Here is a 19848-nt window from a genome sequence, read left to right on the forward strand (position 1 = left end):
ATGAGATATTTACATTAATGAGGTGTGCCACTGAATGTAAAACCTCACAACCCTGTATCCCGAAAATTTAAGAGTCTCTCCTTCAAGTTAGCTGCTGGCCTGATCATCTTTTGAGTAACTGACTGTAAAAACAGTTATTTTGGGTAATTAATAAAAAAAATACATCGATGGAGTCTCTGTCACATCACCCTTATCCCACTATATTTGGTGTTGTACCTCTGTCAAGGAAAAGCTTCAAGTCAAAATTTTATCAAGACGGACAAAATAGAAATATATTGCAAAATAGATTTTCATGGAGAAAGATGTTTTTAAAAATCCATTCCCCTGTAAATTATGCTCTGTGAGGTTATTACTTTCCCTTTTTTTCCTTTTTTTTTTGTTATTGATGCTGTAAATGTGTTGTTTATGGTTTAGCATTTTACACATTTGTCTAAGCCAGTGGATAATTTCTCAGGAACTGACAGCTTAACTGACAAGCACAAGCTGTAATTAGGAAATCTGGAAGGTTATTCTACAGTTCTAAATTGAAGCATTAATTTTTATGACTGTGATCTTATGTTGAAATAGGATATCTCAGATTTGTTAAAGCACTTGACTAGATTTTTTTTATTAACTACCTTCAGGCTGCTGGATCATTTCTTTGCCAAGCCAAAATCACCAATTCACATGTTTGTATTCTTCCACAGTCAGTAGACTTGACATTATTAAATGATGATTTACTAGTTTCTCCAGCTTCTGTCAGTTCAATTTCAAATGTTAAAACATTGTTTTCTGCATTGAACAGTTGAACTTAATACCCCGATAGATTTTGTAAGGTTTGTAATATTTGCATGATCAACTACTTTTGTTTTAATATAAATATCATGAAGCCTTGTACTCATGGAGTATATGCAATGGAATGAGGTACAGATAACAATGCTGTCCAGAACTTAATGCACAATATTTGAAACTTTGAGACAAGAAACTACAACATTCACATTACCAAATGTAGGTATCACAAGAAGCAGAGTTAAGTGGCAGGGGTTATTAGTCAAGGACATGCAAACATAATTCAGACACCATTTTATAACTGATTATCTTTTTAATCGTGTTCTGATTTGATATTATTTAAAGTTAAAAAGACAAGTGTAAGTTTTAGGAAATGGTTAATTTCTATTGCTTTATGTTCTTTAGTTTTAAAATGTAACTAATACTTGCATTGAAAAGGTCTATAGGACAATATTGCAAAGTCTTAACTGAAAATTGTTTATCTGTGATATTTGCTGTTTACTTGGGACATTTATTTCCTCAGGTCAACGCACAACTAAATAGTCCCCTTAACTCGCCAACCCAATCTCCAACGCCATCTCCAGTGACGAATGTGACAAATGTCTGTCCTGGTCTAGCACCACTGCCACTTATTGCCCAGTTTTCCAGACCTGTGGGTCCAGCACAAGGTGAATAACTCTTCAAATAATATGTAAAATGGGTTAAAGTAATGTATACTGATTCTTCTAATACAGAGGACATTTAACTGTATTTAAACGTTTGTGATAATTGTACCCTCTGTTGCTTTAGTGTTGACAAAGGCAATGAATCCATTGTAGGGTTAAAAGCAGTGGTGCAACTGTACAGCATGCTTGACAAACATTTCAAGATTGCACTTTCATCTCTCCCTCCTTCCTAATGTGAGACACGTGTGTGTGTATGTATGTGTGTGTGTGTGTATATATATATATATATATATATATATATATACACACACACACGTGCGCGCGTGCTCATTAGGTACGCCACTTCTATCTTTTGTCGTATCCGAACATCTTGCATTTAATTTAACTCTGTATTTCTGGTCAAAACAAAAACATTCTGTCCATACTACTACTTTTCCTCATCTACCATGTGCTCAAGGTTAATAAGTATTCTAATTAGCTTTATCAGCTCACAAATTTCACATATGCCGGTGATAATAAACGTGATTCTGAGCTATATCTCCAGTATTCAGTTTGTCCATCAAAATTCTTGCTCAACTTGTGACTCACCTTTAACAATCTCTCCTTGTAGTCTTCTTTGATCAACCTGCTGATGGCTTTGAATTGTCTTGCAATCCATGAATGATAAGAGTTCTTCCTCTTAAGTAACATATTGGGTTTTCTATTACTGGCATTGCAGTTCCCAGTGTAACCATAGTCTTTGATTTTAAGTTACACACTTCTTGATATGTTACACCCTTAACTATTTAACTTAATTCATTAATAAAAATGTATCAGCATGACTTTACTAAGGGCACCTTCCTCAAGATGTCCCAAAACCAAAATAATCTGAACTGGATCAAATCATGGTTGGAAAATGAGCAGAAAAACTTGAGTCTCAACATGGACAAGATAATAGATGATTGTGTTCTTTGGGAAGGTGCATTCTGACCAATCCTCATTGCACATACATGACTCCTCCGTGAAGAGATTTACGAGCACCGAGTTTCTGGGAGTGCGCATAATGGATGATCTCACCTAGTCCCTCAACACCACCTCTTTGGTCAAGAAAGCACAGCAGCGTCTCTACTTCCTGAGGAGATTAAGGTGAATGAGGCTCCATTCCCCCATTTTAATCAATTTTTACAGGAGCACTATTGAAGCTGTCCTGACCCTGCATTACCATTTGGTACGGGGATTGCGAGGACTACTGAGGGGATCATCAGGGTCTCTCTCCACTCAGAGATACTTATCAGGAGTGCTGTGTACGCACGGCCCTTAGCATTATCAATGATCCCTCCCATCCATCCAACAATCTCTTTGACCCTCTACCATCAGGCAGGAGGTACCATAGCATTAGGACAAGAACTGTCAGGGTGAGAAACAGCTTTGTCCCCCAGGCTGTAAGATGACTGTACTCCCTGCCACCACCCAGGTCTCATCACACATGAAGTGGCAGTAATGTTATACTGTTTACTTTTTAACTTGTATCATATAACCTTATTACTTGTGGTAATATTACTTAAGTGTTGGGTATGTGAGTTACATTTACTATGTTATGCACCTTGATCCAGAGAAACGTTGTTTCTTTTGGTGATATACATGTGCACAGTTGAATGACAATAAACTGAACTTGAACGTGAACATGAGAAGCACGATTTCTTTGAATGTTCTAATTCCTGGCCTGAGCTGTCATACCTTTCGAGGAAAAAAAAACATACAAAGTAGAGATGGAACTCCTACAACATATAACTCTGAGGTCCTTGTTTCCAGTCTACTCCAGAGCCTCCAACTCAGCAATGAGTTGATGGGCTTGTGGAAGGGCCTACTGCTTGGCTCAGCTCCATTCTGTAGGGATGTCAAATTTTTAACACTCCCAAGTAGTTACATAAGATGCAACTATTCTTTCATGGAATTTGAAACAGATGCACTTACATAGAAACCTACAACACAATACAGGCCCTTCAGCCCACAAAGTTGTGCAGAACATGTCCCTACCTTAGAAATCACCAGGGTTACCCATAGCCCTCTATTTTTCTAAGCTCCATGTACCTATCCAAAGTCTCTTAAAAGACCCTATCCGTTTCCACCACCATTGCTGGCAGCCTATTCCACGCACTTACCACCCTCTGCGTTTAAAAAAACGTACCCCTGACATCTCCTCTGTACCTTAAACCTGTGTCCTCTTGTGGCAACCATTTCAGCCCTGGGAAAAAGCCTCTGACTATCCACACGATCAATGCTTCTCATCATCTTATACACCTCTTATCAAGTCACCTCTCATCCTCCGTCGCTCCAAGGAAAAAAGGTCGAGTTCACTCAATCTATTCTCATAAGGCATGCTCCCCAATCCAGGCAACATCCTTGTAAATCTCCTCTACACCCTTTCCGTGATTTCCACATCCTTCCTGTAGTGAAGCGATCAGAACTGAGCCCAGTATTCCAAGTGTGGTCTGACCAGGGTCCTATAGAGCTGCAACATTACCTCTCAGCTCATAAATTCAGTTCCACCATTGATGAAAGCCAATACACTGTATGCCTTCTTAACCACAGAGTCAACCTGCACAGCTGCTTTGAGCGTCCTATGGACTTGGACCCCAAGATCCCTCTGATCCTCCACACTGCCAAGAGTCTTACCATTAATACTATATTCTGCCATCATATTTGACCTACCAAAATGAACCACTTCACACTTATCTGGGTTGAACTCCATCTGCCACTTTTCAGCCAAGTTTTGCATTCTACCGATGTCCCGCTGTAACCTCTGACAGCTCTCCACACTATCCACAACACCACCAACTTTGTATCCTTCACTAACCCATCCCTCCATGTCCTCATCCAAGTCATTTATCAAAATCACGAAGAGAAGGGATCCCAGGACAGATCCCTGAAGCACACCACTGGTCACCAACCTCCGTGCAGAATATAACTCGTCTACAACCATTCTTTGCCTTCTGTGAGCATGCCAATTCTGGATCCACAAAGCAAGGTCCCTTTGGATCCCATGCATCCTTACTTCTCAAAGAGCCTCGCATGGGGTACATTATCAAATGCCTTGCTGAAATCCATATACACTATATCTACTACTCTACCTTCATCAACATGTTTGGTCACATACTCAAAAAATTCAATCAGGCTCGTAAGGCACGACCTGCCCTTGACAAAGCCATGCTGACTATTCCTAATCATATTATACCTCTCCAAATGTTCATAAATCCTGCCTCTCAGGATCTTCTCCATCAACTTACCAACCACTGAAGTAAGACTCGCTGGTCTATAACTTCCTGGGCTATCTCTACTCCCTTTCTTGAATAAGGGAACAACATCTGCAACCCTCCAATCCTCCGGAACCTCTCCTGTCCCCATTGATGATGCTAAGATCATTGCCAGAGGTTCAGCAATCTCCTTCCTCGCCTCCCACAGTAGCCTGGGGTACATCTCATCCGGTCCCGGCGACTTAACCAACTTGATGCTTTCCAAGAGCTCCAGCACATCCTTTTTCTTAATATCTACATGCTCAAGCTTTTCAGTCTGCTGAAAGTCATCACTACAATCACCAAGATCCTTTTCCATAGTGAATACTGAAATAAAAAAAGTACAGTCGGCATATCCGGCAGAAACCCTTCGGCAGGACTGGGTTTCAGCCTGAAATGTGGACTGTACTTTTTTTCCATAGATGCTGCCTGGCCTGCTGAGTTCCAAAAAGTTCTATTCAAAAGGTTCAAAGGAACATCTAAACAAGCCTGATGCATTTTGGAAAAAAGTCCTGTGGATTGATAAAGTTAAAATAGAACTTTTTGGCCGCAATGAGCAAAGGTATGTTTGGAGAAAAAAGGGTGCAGAATTTCATGAGAAGAACCCCTCCCCAACTGTTAAGCACGGGGGTGAATCGATCATGCTTTGGGCTTGTGTTGCAGCCAGTGGCACGGGGAACATTTCACTGGTAGAGGGAAGAATGAATTCAATTAAATACCAGCAAATTCTGGAAGCAAACATCACACTGTCTGTATAAAAAAAAAAGCCAAAGATGAAAAGAGGATGGCTTCTACAACAGGATGATGAACCTAAACACACCTCAAAATCCACAATGGACTACCTCAAGAGGTGCAAGCTGAAGGTTTTGCCATGGCCCTCACAGTCCCCTGGCCTAAACATCATCGAGAATCTGTGGATAGACCTCAAAGAGCAGTGCATGCAAGACGGCCCAAGAATCCCACAGAACTAGAACCTTCTGCAAGGAAGAATTGGGCGAAAATCCCCCAGACAAGAATTGAAAGACTCTTAGCTGGCTACAAAAAGCGTTTACAAGCTGTAATACTTGCCAAACGGGGTGTTACTAAGTACTGACCATGGAGGGTGCCCAAACTTTTGCTTCAGGCCGTTTGCCTTTTTTGTTATTTTGAAACTGTAAAAGATGGAAATTAAAAAAGTTTTCTTGCTTAAAATATTAAAGAAGTGTGTCATCTTTAACTTCATGCCTTTTGGAAATCAGTTCATCTTTTACTCCCTTAGATATTCACGGTAACAGAAATTTTGACTAACGTGCCCAAACTTTTGCATGCCACTGTATATGGCTAAAAATATGAGATCCGGTTAAAATCAACCATGTTTCAATTGTTGCCATCAAAAGTAGTTTGGATTGTCAACCTAGCCTTCCCTACTAAAAAGGAATGCAAGTGAACCTTGGAAGTAGAGTCATGATAAGATACAACATGGAAATGGGCCCTTCAGCCCACTGAGTCCATACGGACCATCAACCACCCATTTATACAAATCCCATTTTATTCTCCCCACACTCTCATAATCTCCCACTCATTGACAGACTAGCAACAACTAGTGTCCAGTTAACCTACCAACCCACATCTTTGGCATATGAGGAAACTGGAGCACCCGGGGAAAATCCACGTAGTCACAGGGAGCACAAATATGCGATCTCCACACAGACAGCACCGGAGGTCAGGATTGAACCTGTCTCTAGAACTATGAGAGGCACTCTACTTGCTGTGCTGCCCTGTTTCTATTATCTAAGGACAGTTGGACCAAAAAATATTGCCATGTGTCTTGTCATGACCATCAAATAGTATCCACCAGCTCCCTTGGTCAAAGGAGCTAGAAACAGAAAACATTAAAACCATATGAAACAAATTGCATTGATGTTTCAAATGTGTTGGGGACACTTATGCAAAATCAAGGTGTTTGTTTGCCTACATGACATTATACTTTTGATATACTTTTGCAGTTCCTGCTCATTATACCATGCATTGATTCCTTGTGATTCTGTAAACTGGAGCTTACACGAGGAAACGATTAGTGCGTCAGCTGAGCACTCAGCCACAGCTGTTCAGAAACCTTTATTAGTCTGTGCCTTTTGAATGTTTCACTCACTCAAGGACCATCGCCTTTGTGGTCTTGGATCAACTCCTGTTTCAGATTCAGGTTACAAATTTAAGTTACTCGGTATCCAGTGTCCTGGCAAGGCAGTTCCTCATTTTCCTATTTCTCTTCATTAGGTGATACTCGTTATTCTTTACTTGGTCAGCCTTTGCAGTACAACCTTCCAGTATGTCCACCTCCAGTAATCCATGGACAGTGCCAGTATTCAGCTCATCAGGTAAGGATTGAGAAAAGCATGAGGAAAGAGCTGTCCTCTGCAATATGTTGTTAAGAATGTTTGCAGACCAATCTTTTAAATACTTCCCACCAGTGTACAAGTTCTGTTAGAATGGTGGGTAATTCCAATAACATGAGTATTTGCACTAGAATCCTGGGGATGTGTCGATATTAGCACATGAAGTCCAGGGGACAACCGTTGCTCTTAAATCTCTATGTGAAGCAGTTCCATTCTACTGTTCATGCTGTCTCAAGACTTCACCTTTCTCCTACCAGTTGAACACTCCCTGAAACTTCAATTAAGTTTTTTTTGTGGGGGAAAGAGAAGTATTTTCGTAACCTGATCTGTAGATTAAAAAAAGAACTATTTGTATATTTTCATTTGCCATTATTATTAATAACTATCCTAAAGTTTTGTGTTCTGTCTGCTTGAGAGGGTGGGTAGGGAACCAGCTGAGTGCTACTTGAGCTATACAAACTCTTAGTAAATCTGGATCCCTCTGATGACTGTATGCCAATTCATTGTATTTCTTGGTGCAAGTTTAATGCTGCCATATAAACAGACTCCATTGATTTTTTTTTTTATTTAAAGGGTCCATGCAGTACGAAACACACTAAACGAGGAAAGAAGCCAACCCTGAAATCTGCGTCGACTGATCTTGGCACAGGAGATGTTGGTTAGTATCTGAACCATTACAGGTATTACATGAAGAATTTGCTGTATCTTCAAAGTTTTCACTGCTCAGAATGAGATTTATTAATGGAAGAATCACTATTCATGTTGTACTGTCTACTGTGAATTTGTCACAAACAAATTTCATTTATCCAATGATTTCAATTAAGCAATGCATATTATATTGCAGAGTGAAAATTCCAGTAAAAATACCTGATTTCTTAGATCATTTGAATGATGACATTTCATTAAGAGGAAATTGGAGGGAATGCAATGTGAGGTTTACCAGAATGATACCTATTTTCGATGCATTAAATGGTAAAAGAAGATTACGCTGACTTTTCCTTGAAATTTAGAACATAGAGCTAATTTGTTTGATTTTCAGTTGAGAGGGCCACATAATATAGGAAGGGAGGAAATATTTCTGCTAGGTGTGGGGTCTAGTACAAGGGAGTATAGCCTAAAAATTAGAGATGGGCCTTTCAGGAGTGAAGCTGGGAAATCTGAAATAATATTTATGAAATAGCAGTTTATTTTAGGTCAGTTATAAATTGTTTTCAGGAAGTCCCTTGGGGTTGAGGGTGGCTTGTTTCCACTCCAGTTCTGTGTATCCTGAGACGACAGATGAAATGAATTTTAGGACTGCAGACTCTGTCACTTGTGGGTCAGAGGTGCTTATCAGAGTGGATGGCTGGTTTGAGAGGATGTGCTTTAGGTTAACCTTTCGGGTATCCTGCACAAGGACTCCCAAGTCCCTTTGCATCTCTGCATTTTGAATTCTGTCCCCATCTAAGTAATAGTCTGCCCATTTATTTCTTCCACCAATGCGCATGACCATACACTTTCCAACATTGTATTTCATTTGTCACTTGTTTGCCCATTCCCCTAAACTACCTAAGTCTCTCTGCAGCCTCAACACTACCTGCTCCTCCACCTATCTTTGTATCATCAGCAAATTTAGCCACAAATCCATTAATCCCATAGTCCAAATCAGCGGCTTACATAGTAAAAAGCAGCGGTCCCAACACCAACCCCTGTGGAATTCCACTAGTAACCAGCAGCCAGACAGAATAGGATCCCTTTAGTCCTACTCTGTTTTCTGCCAATCAGCCAATGCTCCACCCATGCTAGTAACTTGCTGGTAATTCCATGGGCTCTTAACTTGCTAAGCATCCTCATGTGCAGCACCTTGTCAAAGGCCTTCTGAAAATCCAAGTACACCCCACATCCACTGCATCTCCCCTTGTCTACCTCAAAAAATTGCAGTGGGTTAGTCAGACAGGATTTTCCTTTCAGGAAACCGTTCTGGCTTTGGCCTATCTTGTCATGTGCCTCCAGGTACTCTGTAATCTCATCCCCAACAATCGATACCAATAACTTCCCAACCACTAGTGTCAGGCTAACAGGTTGATGGTTTCCTTTCTGCTGCCTCCCACCCTTCTTAAATAGCAGAATAACATTTGCGGTTTTACAGTCATCCGGTACAATGCCAGAATCTATCAATTCTTGAAAGATCATTGTTACTGCCTCTGCCATCTCTCCAGCTACTTCCTTCAGAACCCAAGGATGCATTCACAGAATATAGAAGCATAGAAAACATACAGCACAATACAGGCCCTTCAGCCCACAATGCTGTGCTGAACATGTACTTACTTTAGAAATTACCTAGGGTTATCCATAGCCCTCTATTTTTCTAAGCTCCGTGTACCTATCCAGCAGCCTCTTAAAAGACCCTATTGTATCCGCCTCCACCACCATTACCAGCAGCCCATTCCACGCACTCACCACTCTCTGCATAAAAAAAAACCTACCCCCGACATCCCCTCTATACCTACTTCCAAGCACCTTAAAACTGTGCCTTCTCATGTTAGCCATTTCAGCCCTGGGAAAAAGCCTCTGAATATCCACACGATCAATGTCTCTCATCATCTTATACACCTCTATCAGGTCACCTCTCATCCTCCATTGCTCCAAGGAGAAAAGGCCAAGTTCAACCTTTTCTCGTAAGGCATGCTCCCCAATCCAGGCAACATCCTTGTAAGTCTCCTCTGCACTCTCTCTATAGTTTCCACATCCTTCCTGTAGTGAGGTGACCAGAACTGAGCACAGTATTCCAAGTGGGGTCTGACCAGGGTTCTCTACAGCTGTAATATTACCTCTCAGCTCTTGAACTCAACCCCACAGTTGATGAGGGCCAATGCACCATATGCCGCCTTAACCACAGAGTCAACCTGCGCAGCAACTTTGAGTGTCCCATGGACACGGCCCCAGGATCCCTCTGATCCTCCACACTGTCAAGAGTCTTACCATTAATACTATATTCTGCTATCATATTTGACCTGCCAAAGTAAACCACCTCACACTTATCTGGGTTGAACTCTCTCTGCCACTTCTCAGCCCAGTTTTGCATCCTATCAATGTCCCACTGTGACCTCTGACAACCCTCCACACTATCCATAACACCCCCAACCTTTGTGTCATCAGCAAATTTACTAACCCATCCCTCCACTTCCTCATCCAGGTCATTTATAAAAATCACAAACAGTAGGGGTCCCAGAACAGATCCCTGAGGCACACCACTGGTCACCGACCTCCATGCAGAATGTGACCCGTCTACAAGCACTCTTTGCCTTCTGTGGGCAAGCTAGTTCTGGATCCACAAGGCTAATTCTTGGATCCCATGCCTCCTTACTTTCTCAATAAGCCTTGCATGGGGTACCTTATCAAAAGCCTTGCTGAAATCCATATACACTACATCTACAGCTCTACCTTCATCAAAGTGTTTAGTCACATCCTCAAAAAAAAATTCATTCAGGCTAGTACGGCATGATCTGCCTTTGACAAAGCCATGCTGACTATTCCTAATCATATTATGCCTCTCCAAATGTTCATAAATCCTGCCTGTCAGGATCTTCTCTATCAACTTACCAGCCACTGAAGTAAGACTCACTGGTAATAATTTCCTGGGCTATCTCTACTCCCTTTCTTGAATAAGGGAACAACATCTGCAACCCTCCAATCCTCCAGAACCCCTCCCTTCATTGCCATTGCCAAAGGCTCAGCAATCTCCTCCTTCACTTCCCACAGAGCCTAGGGTATATCTCATCCTGTCCCAGTGACTTATCCAACTTCATGCTTTCCAAAAGCTCCAGCGCATCCTCTTCCTTAATGTCTATATGCTCAAGCTTTTCAGTCCACTGTAAGTCATCCCTACAAATGCCAAGATCCTTTTCCGTAGTGAATACTGAAGCAAAGTATTCATTAAGTAACTCTGCTATCTCCTCCGGTTCCGTACACACTTTTCCACTGTCACACTTGATTGGTCCTATTCTTTCATGTCCTCATGTCCTCTTGCTCTTCATATACTTGTAGAATGCCTTAGGGTTTTCCTTAATGCTGCTTGCCAAGGCCTTCTCATGACCCCTTCTGGCTCTCCTAATTCATTCTTAAGCTCCTTCCTGCTAGCCTTATAATTTTCTAGATCTCTATCATCACCTAGTTTTTTTTTAACCTTTCATAAGCTCTTCTTTTCTTCTTGACTAGATTTACAACAGCCTTTGTACACCATGGTTCCTCTACCCTACCATCCTTTCCCTGTCTCATTGGAACGTACCTTTGCAGAACTCCACGCAAATACCCCCTGAATATTTGCCATATTTCTACCGTACATTTCCCTGAGAACATCTGTTCCCAATTAATGCTTCTAAGTTCCTAACTGATAGCTTCATATTTCCCCTTACTCCAATTAAACACTTTCCTAATTTGTCTGTTCCATCAGGTCCAGGAGACTTATCCACCCTCAGCCATTAAGCTTCCTGAGCACCTTTTTTGTCGTAATTTTCACTGCACCTACTTCACTTCCCTGACACTCTTGAATGTCCGGTAGACTGCAGATGTCTTCCACTGTAAAGACTACTGCAAAATACGCATTCAGTTTCTTTGCCATCTCTGCATCTCTCATTACAATATCTCCAGCATCATTTGCTATTGGTCCTATATCTACCCTCAACTCTCTTTTACCCTTTATATACTTAAAAAAGCTTTGAGTATCTTCTTTGATATTAGTTACCAGCTTCCTTTCATAATTCATCTTTTCCTTCCTAACGACCTTCTTAGTTTCCTTCTGCAAGTTCTTAAAAGCTTCCCAATCCTCTATCTTCCCACTAGCTTTGGCTTCCTTGTATGCCCTCTCTTTTGCTTTTACTTTGGCTCTGACTTCACTTGTCAGCCATGGTAGTGTCATTCTTCCATTTGAAAATTTCTTATTTGGAATATATCTGTCTTGCACTTCCCTCATTTTTCGCAGAGACTCCAGCCATTGTTGCCCTGCTTTACAGTGTATTCCTTCATGCACACAATTTAAGTATGCATTTAAGTAACAGCATGAGCACTTTGATACCCTCACAATGCAACAATATAATACCTCTCATGAGTGTTCTTTAGCCTTGATACTTGAGTATCAGAAGCAACGCACTTAAGACCAATTTCAGTAACATTGCACCATTTGTATGTGCAGGAATTTAAATTGGTCTGTTCCACCCTCCCGTTCTGCACATGTCACAGCCATTGTTAGCTTTGCTAAAAAATGAAAATAAAATTTGACATCAATTATTTGTCATGTGTTGATTATTTCTGACCTGCTCAGTATCTTGAGCATTTTGCATTTTTATTTTAAGTGTATCAAATCCTTGCTAACTTTCGGAAAAGAAAATTATACACCTTTTCTGTGGAAATTGTTAAACTGGTTTTACCATTATTATTTTACGCATGAATCATAAGCTATTTCACAGACAACTATAAGCCAATGGTTTATAGTTGTCGGTGTTAAACTGATTGCAGTAAATGAACAGTTCACTCCAGCTATGACCTTTGGACTGAGAGAAACAAGTTAGTTATAAATTGGAAAGAAGATTGTGGGAGGGATACGGTGAGGCCAGGGTTGCTGTGAGGATAAGCTGTTAATAGGGACAATTAGAAGGTGACAAAGAAGTGTGATGTGTTGCAAGCAGCAGGTTGGGGTTTGCAGTTACTTGTTAATTTTTATTGCCATCTCAACCTACAGCAAGTACAGGTACCAGTGCAAAGATTAAGATTTAAGATTTGTCACATGTACATCCAAAAATCAACACATACAGTGAAATGCATTATTTGTATCAACGGCCAACACAGTCTGAGAGCAGCCCTCAGGTGTTACCATGCTTCCAGTGCTAACTTACTAACCCATACGTCTTTGGAATGTGGGAGGAAACCAAAGCACCCAGAGGAAACCTTCATGGTCATGGGGAGAACATACAAACTTCTTGTCCTGAAGAAAAGCCTTGGCCTGAAATGTTGACTGTTTTCTCCTTTCCATAGATGCTCCCTGCTGAGTTCCTCCAGCATTTGTGTGTGTTGTTTTGGATTTCCAATATTTGCATAATTTCTTGTGTTTATACAAACTCCTTACAGAGAGTGGTAGGAATAGAACAGAGATCAGTGATTGCTGGCGCTATAAAGCTTTGTGCTAACCACTATGCTATCATGCCGTCTGGACAGTATTAGGAAAAACTCCTTCAGCAAACCTAGTTGTTAGGCTGTCTCAGATGGGAGTTTGTCTTAGAAATTTGCATCCGTGTCTTTGATAAACAGAAAGCAAACATCCTGCATAAATATCATGAAAGGAGTTTTAATATCTGTCTACTGCATTGTCAGTGGTCATTACCATTACACATTGTTTTAACATGTGTTTACTCCACTGGCAGTCTTATTCTGTATTTTAATAGTGTTAATCTGTATACTAAGAGCTTCTATTCATGTTGAAGTATATCAAATAATGCTATTAAAACCAAGGATAGGAAAGGGTGTCAGTTCTGCTTTACAAGGGTATAACTTATTCGCCTCAAAGTAATAAGCGTTATACAAGGGTAATGTGGCTGTTTACATTATGGTGTCAAAAACTGCAGGTGGAAATTTATCAATCTTCAGTCTACATACTCAGAGCATTGGAGAATAGTATAGTTTCATAAGTTTTGTACTTTCTTACTGCTGTGTGGTTTTAAATTCAGTGACCCATAGCACTGCATTGCTGCCAGATGTTAGAATCTGTGGCCTTTGACTGAATAATTGTTGTGGGTGTTCTGTTAAATATATTCACGGTTAATTCTGGATAGCCTCCAACCTAATGGCATGAATATAGATTTCACCTTCTGGTTAAAAAAAAAATTCCCTCCCCCCTCCCCTCTTCTATTCCCATTCTGGCCCCTTACCTCTTCTCACCTGCCTATCACTTCCAACTGGTGTCCCTCCTCCTCCTTTCCTTTCTCCTAAGGTTCACTCACCCCTTCTATCAGATTCCTTCCTCTCCAGCCCTTTACCTTTCCTACCCACCTGGCTTCACCTATCACCTTCTAGCTATCCTCCTCCTCTTCCCCCACCTTTTTATACTGGCATCTTCCCCCGTCCTTTCCAGTCATGAAAAAGGGCCTCAGCCCAAAACGTCAACTGTTTTAATTATTTCCATGGATGCTGCCTAACCTGCTGAGTTCCTCCAGCATTTTGTGTATGTTGCTTTGGATTTCCAACATCTGCAGACTTTTTGTTTATGATGGTTAATTCTTACAGGGCATTAATGAATAGCACACATAGCACAATGTGGCAGAAGTCTTGTATGTGTTTTGCCATCAACATTTATCCCTCTGGGATATCTCCAGAATTTGATCTGTGATTTAAGACCAATCTGGGGTCATGCTACAGCTACTTTGGTAGTCCATGACCTGTTCATATGTATACCTCAGTGATGAAATGTGCATTTATTGAACTCTTCACATCTGGCAGGGTGAAATTTTGATATTGTTCAATAAATTTAACACTATCCTGTACAACAGTGATCAGCAGCTAATCTATCACGAACAGTGCACCATGACAGCTTGAGTCCACCACAGTAACAAGCTAAAACATCTTGGACAACACCTTAGTAAATTTAATCTGCTTTACTGCCTTAAGGGGCAAGAACATTAGCCAAATGGCAACATCAAGTCATGCTGTATCCCAGTTAGGACCCATACTGTTATTCCTTAAAGTTTCCTATCCAGCAGCTTGTATGGGTCAAGGCAGTGCCTCACCGCCACATTCTCAAGGACATTATGAGCGGACAATAACTATTGGCCTTGCCAACCTTACCACTTCCAGAGAACAAATGTCTTTTTTTTTAAAATGGAACACACTATTAATGAATCCTAGTTCCAGGATGATGCATCATGATGGGTAGTGTGATGACTAAGCAGTCTAATTCTAGAGCCATAGATCTGACTGCAGCTTCTTCCCATTCTTTCCACACTTTTTATATTGGGCTTTGAGGTAACGAGTCTCCCTTCAGAGTTTGAGAGGATACATTGAGGTCAGTTTTTGGCTAGCTCGCCCACCTTGTGATTCTGTATTTCTGTGGGGTACATTTTCAGTGTATTTTTATAGCAGTTTCTTGCCCTGACTGTTCATGAACTTGGTAGGAAAGCGAGTTTCAACAAATTGCTGCACTTGTGCTATTAGATCAAATTAAATTCAGTATGAAAGGTTTGAATGGTACTGATTGATGCAACTGATACTTTTCATTTGATTTTTTTCCTCTCAATCCAATCTACCTTTCTCCTCTTTTGAAATATGACTTGAGTTTAAATCATAGTCCTTTATGTTTCACATCCTTCATTAAATTTAATTGGTTAAGGGGATCACCTGTTGTACCCATCATTAGGCACAGTTCCAAATTGACCCCATTAAACAGTTCACATCTGTCAATTTGTGATAAAAAAGTATTTGCTGCTTGAAGGGTGAGCAATAGTAGACGGACCACAAGGTGTCTCACCATTTGAGATAGTTTTTCTCCTTGGCTGCTGTTCTGCCTTGTCCACAAGAATTTTCACCATTCTGAGTGTGTAATTTATTGGAATGTTTTAAATGAAGTAGATGAATAAAGAATTAAAGAAAATATTTTCTTCATCAGAATGCTGTTATCTCACTCACTATTTTGCCCCAAAATTGAACTGAGCTATTAAAACAATCACTTGAGATGTGTAGTTCATTTCTTTGACCAAGGAAGAATTGAAAATCTGGTTGAATGGTGCGACAACAACAACCTCTCATTCAACGTCAGCAAAACCAAAAAGATGATTATTGACTACAGGAGAAAGAAACCGGAGGTCCATGAGCCAATCCTCATTAGGGAACAGAGGTGGAGTGTGTCAGTAACTTTAAATTCCTTGGCATTACCATATCAGGGGATCTGTCCTGGAACCAGTTCATAAGTGTCATCATAAAAAAGGCACAATAGCTACTCTGCTTTCTGAGAAGTTTGCATAGGTTTGGCGTGTCATCTAAAACTTTGACAAACTTCAATAATTGCACAGTGGAGAGTATCCTGAATGGTTGTATCATGGCCTGGTATGGATACACCAATGCTCAAGAATGGAAAAGGCTACAAAAAGTGGTAAGTGCAGCCCAGTTCATCACAGGCCAAGCCCCCACACCATTGAACACACTTACAAGGAGCACTGCCACAAGAAAGCAGCATCCATCGGAACAGTAATTACCCAACAACCATCAGGCTCCTGAACCAACATGGATAAGTTCACTTACCTCAATGTGAACTGACTCCATAACCTATAGATTCACTTTCAAGGACTCTGCAATTCATGTTCTCAGAGTAATTTATTGACTTTATTATTTGTACGATATCTTCTTTTGCACATTGGTTGTTTGTCAGTCTTTGTTATGTATAGTTTTTCATAAATTCTGTTGTACATTATTTTCCTGTAAATACCTGAGAAGAAAAAAAAATGGCCTTTCATAGTATTTTGATGGTACACAAAATATTTGATATCATTCTAAGGACACAACAGACTGCAGATGCTGGAAACCTAGAGCAAAAAGTGCTGGAGGACTGGCAAAGGGTTTTGACTTGAAACACCAATGGCTATTTCCCTCCATACTGCAGATGCTTTCTAACCCGCTGAGTTCCTCCAGCCATTCTGAAGTTGTGTACCTTCCACCCAAAGGGAAATACTCATAGTAATCATAACTGAATTCCATTTTTCAAATAAGTGTTTGGCATTCCTGCCATGCAGAGATTTGTGATGTTTGCAAATTAGAACTGTGTGTGGCAGCTTCAGCTGTTAACTGAGTCCTGGATAGGATGCCGATTGTGCTCTAAAGTTTTGATAGGATGAATGATTTTACATAGAATACTGATACAGAAGCCTTGTCCTTGACCGTGATTACTGTGTATAGGTTAAATTGTTCTAAGACTGAGCCCAGCAACTTTGCAGCCAAGCTGAGCTGGTCTGTAGGTAGCAGGTATTTGAACCTAATTTAATACACTGAATAACAGTGGTTAATAGGCAATTTTGTCTCTTAGAGCCACTTAACATGTATTTTTTTTGTTTCAGTTGTTGGCCGAATCTTAGAAGTCACGGATCTTCCTGAGGGAATCACTCGCACTGAAGCAGACAAACTTTTCAATCAACTTTCAATGTCTGGTGCCAAAATCCAGTGGCTCAAAGACTCTCAGCATCACAGCAATGGTTCTGGGGACTGTAACAGAGTAACAGAGAACTCAAAGAATGCTGGTGATCTAGCTGCACTTTATACTATTGTTGCTGTGTTTCCCTCAACCATGGCAGCTCAAAATGCAACTATCAGACTGAATAATTCGACAAACAGGTTTAAACTGCGAACAGCCAAGAGAAGCTATGATCTTCGCATTCTAGAAAGAGCCAGTTCCCAGTAGCCAATGGATATTTGAAAATTACTTTTTCTTCTCTCCTTTGAATGACTGTATTGGCTTTGTTTTACGTCAGCATTGTTCCTGTAGTGCATTGTTTTGTCCAGATATCACTTTAGGCATAATTAAGGAAAGTTAGTGATCAGTTGGAAAAAAAAAAGTTTGTTTTTCCCCTAAACTTCCATTTTACACACCCACACAACCCATGTGTATTTTTTCTGTTGTGCAAACGTATTAGAAGAAGCTTATTTAAGTGACACAAACAGTTGACTGTGTATGGTCACGACAAATTTTATTTAACCTGTTTTTTTTTTTTTTTGATTTTAATTATAAAAGTTTGTCTGCCAGTTCAGACTCTCAATATCTTCTTTGTTTTAAGCTGTCATTTATTTGCAAGGTAGCACTCCTTGTCATATATACTATTCACAGTACCTATAAAAAGTATTCACCACCCCCTCCCCCCAGAAGTTTTCATATTTTATTGTTTGACAACATTGAATCACAGTGGGTTTAATTTGACATTTTTTTTGGCACTGTTCAACAAAAAAAAACTCTTTCACTTTGACACAAACAGATCACTACAAAGTGATCAAAATGAATTACAAAGAAAAACACAAAATAATTGATTGCATAAGTATTCAATCCCTTTAATATGACACACCAGATCATCAATGGTGTAGCCAGTTGGTTTTAGAAGTCATATAATTAGTTAAATGGAGATCTGTTTTTGGAGACCTGTGTGCAGACAAGGTGTTTCAATTGATTGTAGTAAAAATACACCTGTATCTGGAAGTTCCAGCTGTTGGTGAGTCAGTGTCCTGGCAAAAACTGCATCTTGAAGACAAAAGAATACTCCAAGGATATTCAGTGACTTGCAAATTTTCTTGTATCCATCTCCCGACTTGTGCTTTTCAATAACCCTTTCGCAGAGTTGCTTGGAGTACAGTTAAGTCAATCATCAAGAAATGGGAAGAATATGACACAGCTGTAAATCTGCCTAGAGCAGGCCACCCTCAAAAACTGAGTGACCATGCAAGAAGGGGACTAGTAAGGGAGGCCACCGAGAGACCTATGACAACTCTGGCAGAGTTACAAGCTTCAGTGGCTGAGATGGGAGAGATTGCGTATACAACAACTGTTGTTTGGGTGCTTCACCAGCCACAGCTTTATGGGAGAGTGGTGAAGAGAAAGCCACTGTTGAAAAAAGAACTCATGAAATCTCAGCTAGAGTTTTCCAGAAGGCACGTGAGAGGCTCTGGTGTCAGCTGGAGGAAGGTTCTACGGTCTGATGAAACCAAAATTGAGCTTTTTGGCCATCAGACTAAACGCTATGTTTGGCATAAGCCAAACACCGCATATCATCAGAAACACACTATCCCTACTGTGAAGCATGGTGGTGGCTGCATTATTCTGTGGGGATGCTTCACTGCAGCAGGCCCTAGAAGGCTTGTGAAGGTAGAGGGTAAAATGAATGCAGCAAAATACAGGGAAATCCTGGAGGAAAACCTGATGCAGTCTGCAAGAGAACTGCAACTTGGGAGAAGATTTGTTTTCCAGCAAGACAATGACCCCAACCTTAAAGCCAAAGCTACACAGGAATGGCTTAAAGACAAAGTTAATGTCCTGGAGTGGCCAAATCAGAGTCCAGACCTCAATCCAGTTGAGAATCTGTGGCTGGACTTGAAAAGGACTGTTCACTCATGATCCTCATGCAATCTGACAGAGCTTGAACAGTTTTGTAAAGAAAAATGGGGAAAATTGCAGTGTCCAGATGTGTCAAGCTGATAGAGACCTATCCACACAAACTGTAATTGCTGCCAAAGGTGCATCAACTAAATACTGACTTGAAGGGGGTGAATACTTATGCAATCAATTACGTTGTGTTTAATAACTAATAAATTTAAACCAAATTGAAGAAATTTCTTTTCAGTTTGACACCAAAGAGTTTTTCTGTTGATCAGTGTCAAAAAAGCCAAATTAGATCCATTGTGATTCAATGTCGTAAAACAATAAAATATGAAAACCTCCAAAGGGGTGGTGAATATTTTTTATAAGCACTAAATAATGCGTTAAGCATTAAAATCACTCCAAGGCACTTCACAAAGACAAGGGCCAATAAAATAGAGTTTAAAGGTGACACAGATGTGGATTAGGATTTTAGCAGTGAAGTATTTGATGTCTGGATTAGATTAGCTATAATACGGAGGTTGGGTTATCACAGTGGCCATATATAAAATGAAGTTCGATACTGGGTTGAATTAGATGTCATAATTTTATAAGAACTGTCTCAATCTGAGCATTTGGTTCAGGAATGGGTTTTAAGTTAAGGATTGGATCCCTGGATTTGTTCAATCCTAGGTTCA

The 19848-nt window shown here is 40.4% G+C and overlaps 1 protein-coding gene across 6 annotated transcripts in view; it reads left to right on the forward strand.

Moving 5' to 3' along the window:
* LOC140191759 (R3H domain-containing protein 2) overlaps nucleotides 1–17848 on the forward strand; it is a 274246-nt gene extending 256398 nt beyond the window's left edge. For all 6 annotated transcript variants that reach the window (XM_072249472.1, XM_072249476.1, XM_072249470.1 and 3 more), the window contains 4 exons: nucleotides 1292–1436; nucleotides 6962–7062; nucleotides 7654–7738; nucleotides 17151–17848. In XM_072249472.1, coding sequence (XP_072105573.1) covers nucleotides 1292–1436; nucleotides 6962–7062; nucleotides 7654–7738; nucleotides 17151–17491 — 672 coding nt within the window. In that variant the 3' untranslated portion in view covers nucleotides 17492–17848. The remainder of the gene's footprint in view (nucleotides 1–1291; nucleotides 1437–6961; nucleotides 7063–7653; nucleotides 7739–17150) is intronic.
* The last annotated feature ends 2000 nt before the right edge of the window (nucleotides 17849–19848 follow it).

The sequence above is a fragment of the Mobula birostris genome, chromosome X (genome assembly GCF_030028105.1).
Source record: "Mobula birostris isolate sMobBir1 chromosome X, sMobBir1.hap1, whole genome shotgun sequence".
NCBI lineage: Eukaryota > Metazoa > Chordata > Chondrichthyes > Myliobatiformes > Myliobatidae > Mobula > Mobula birostris.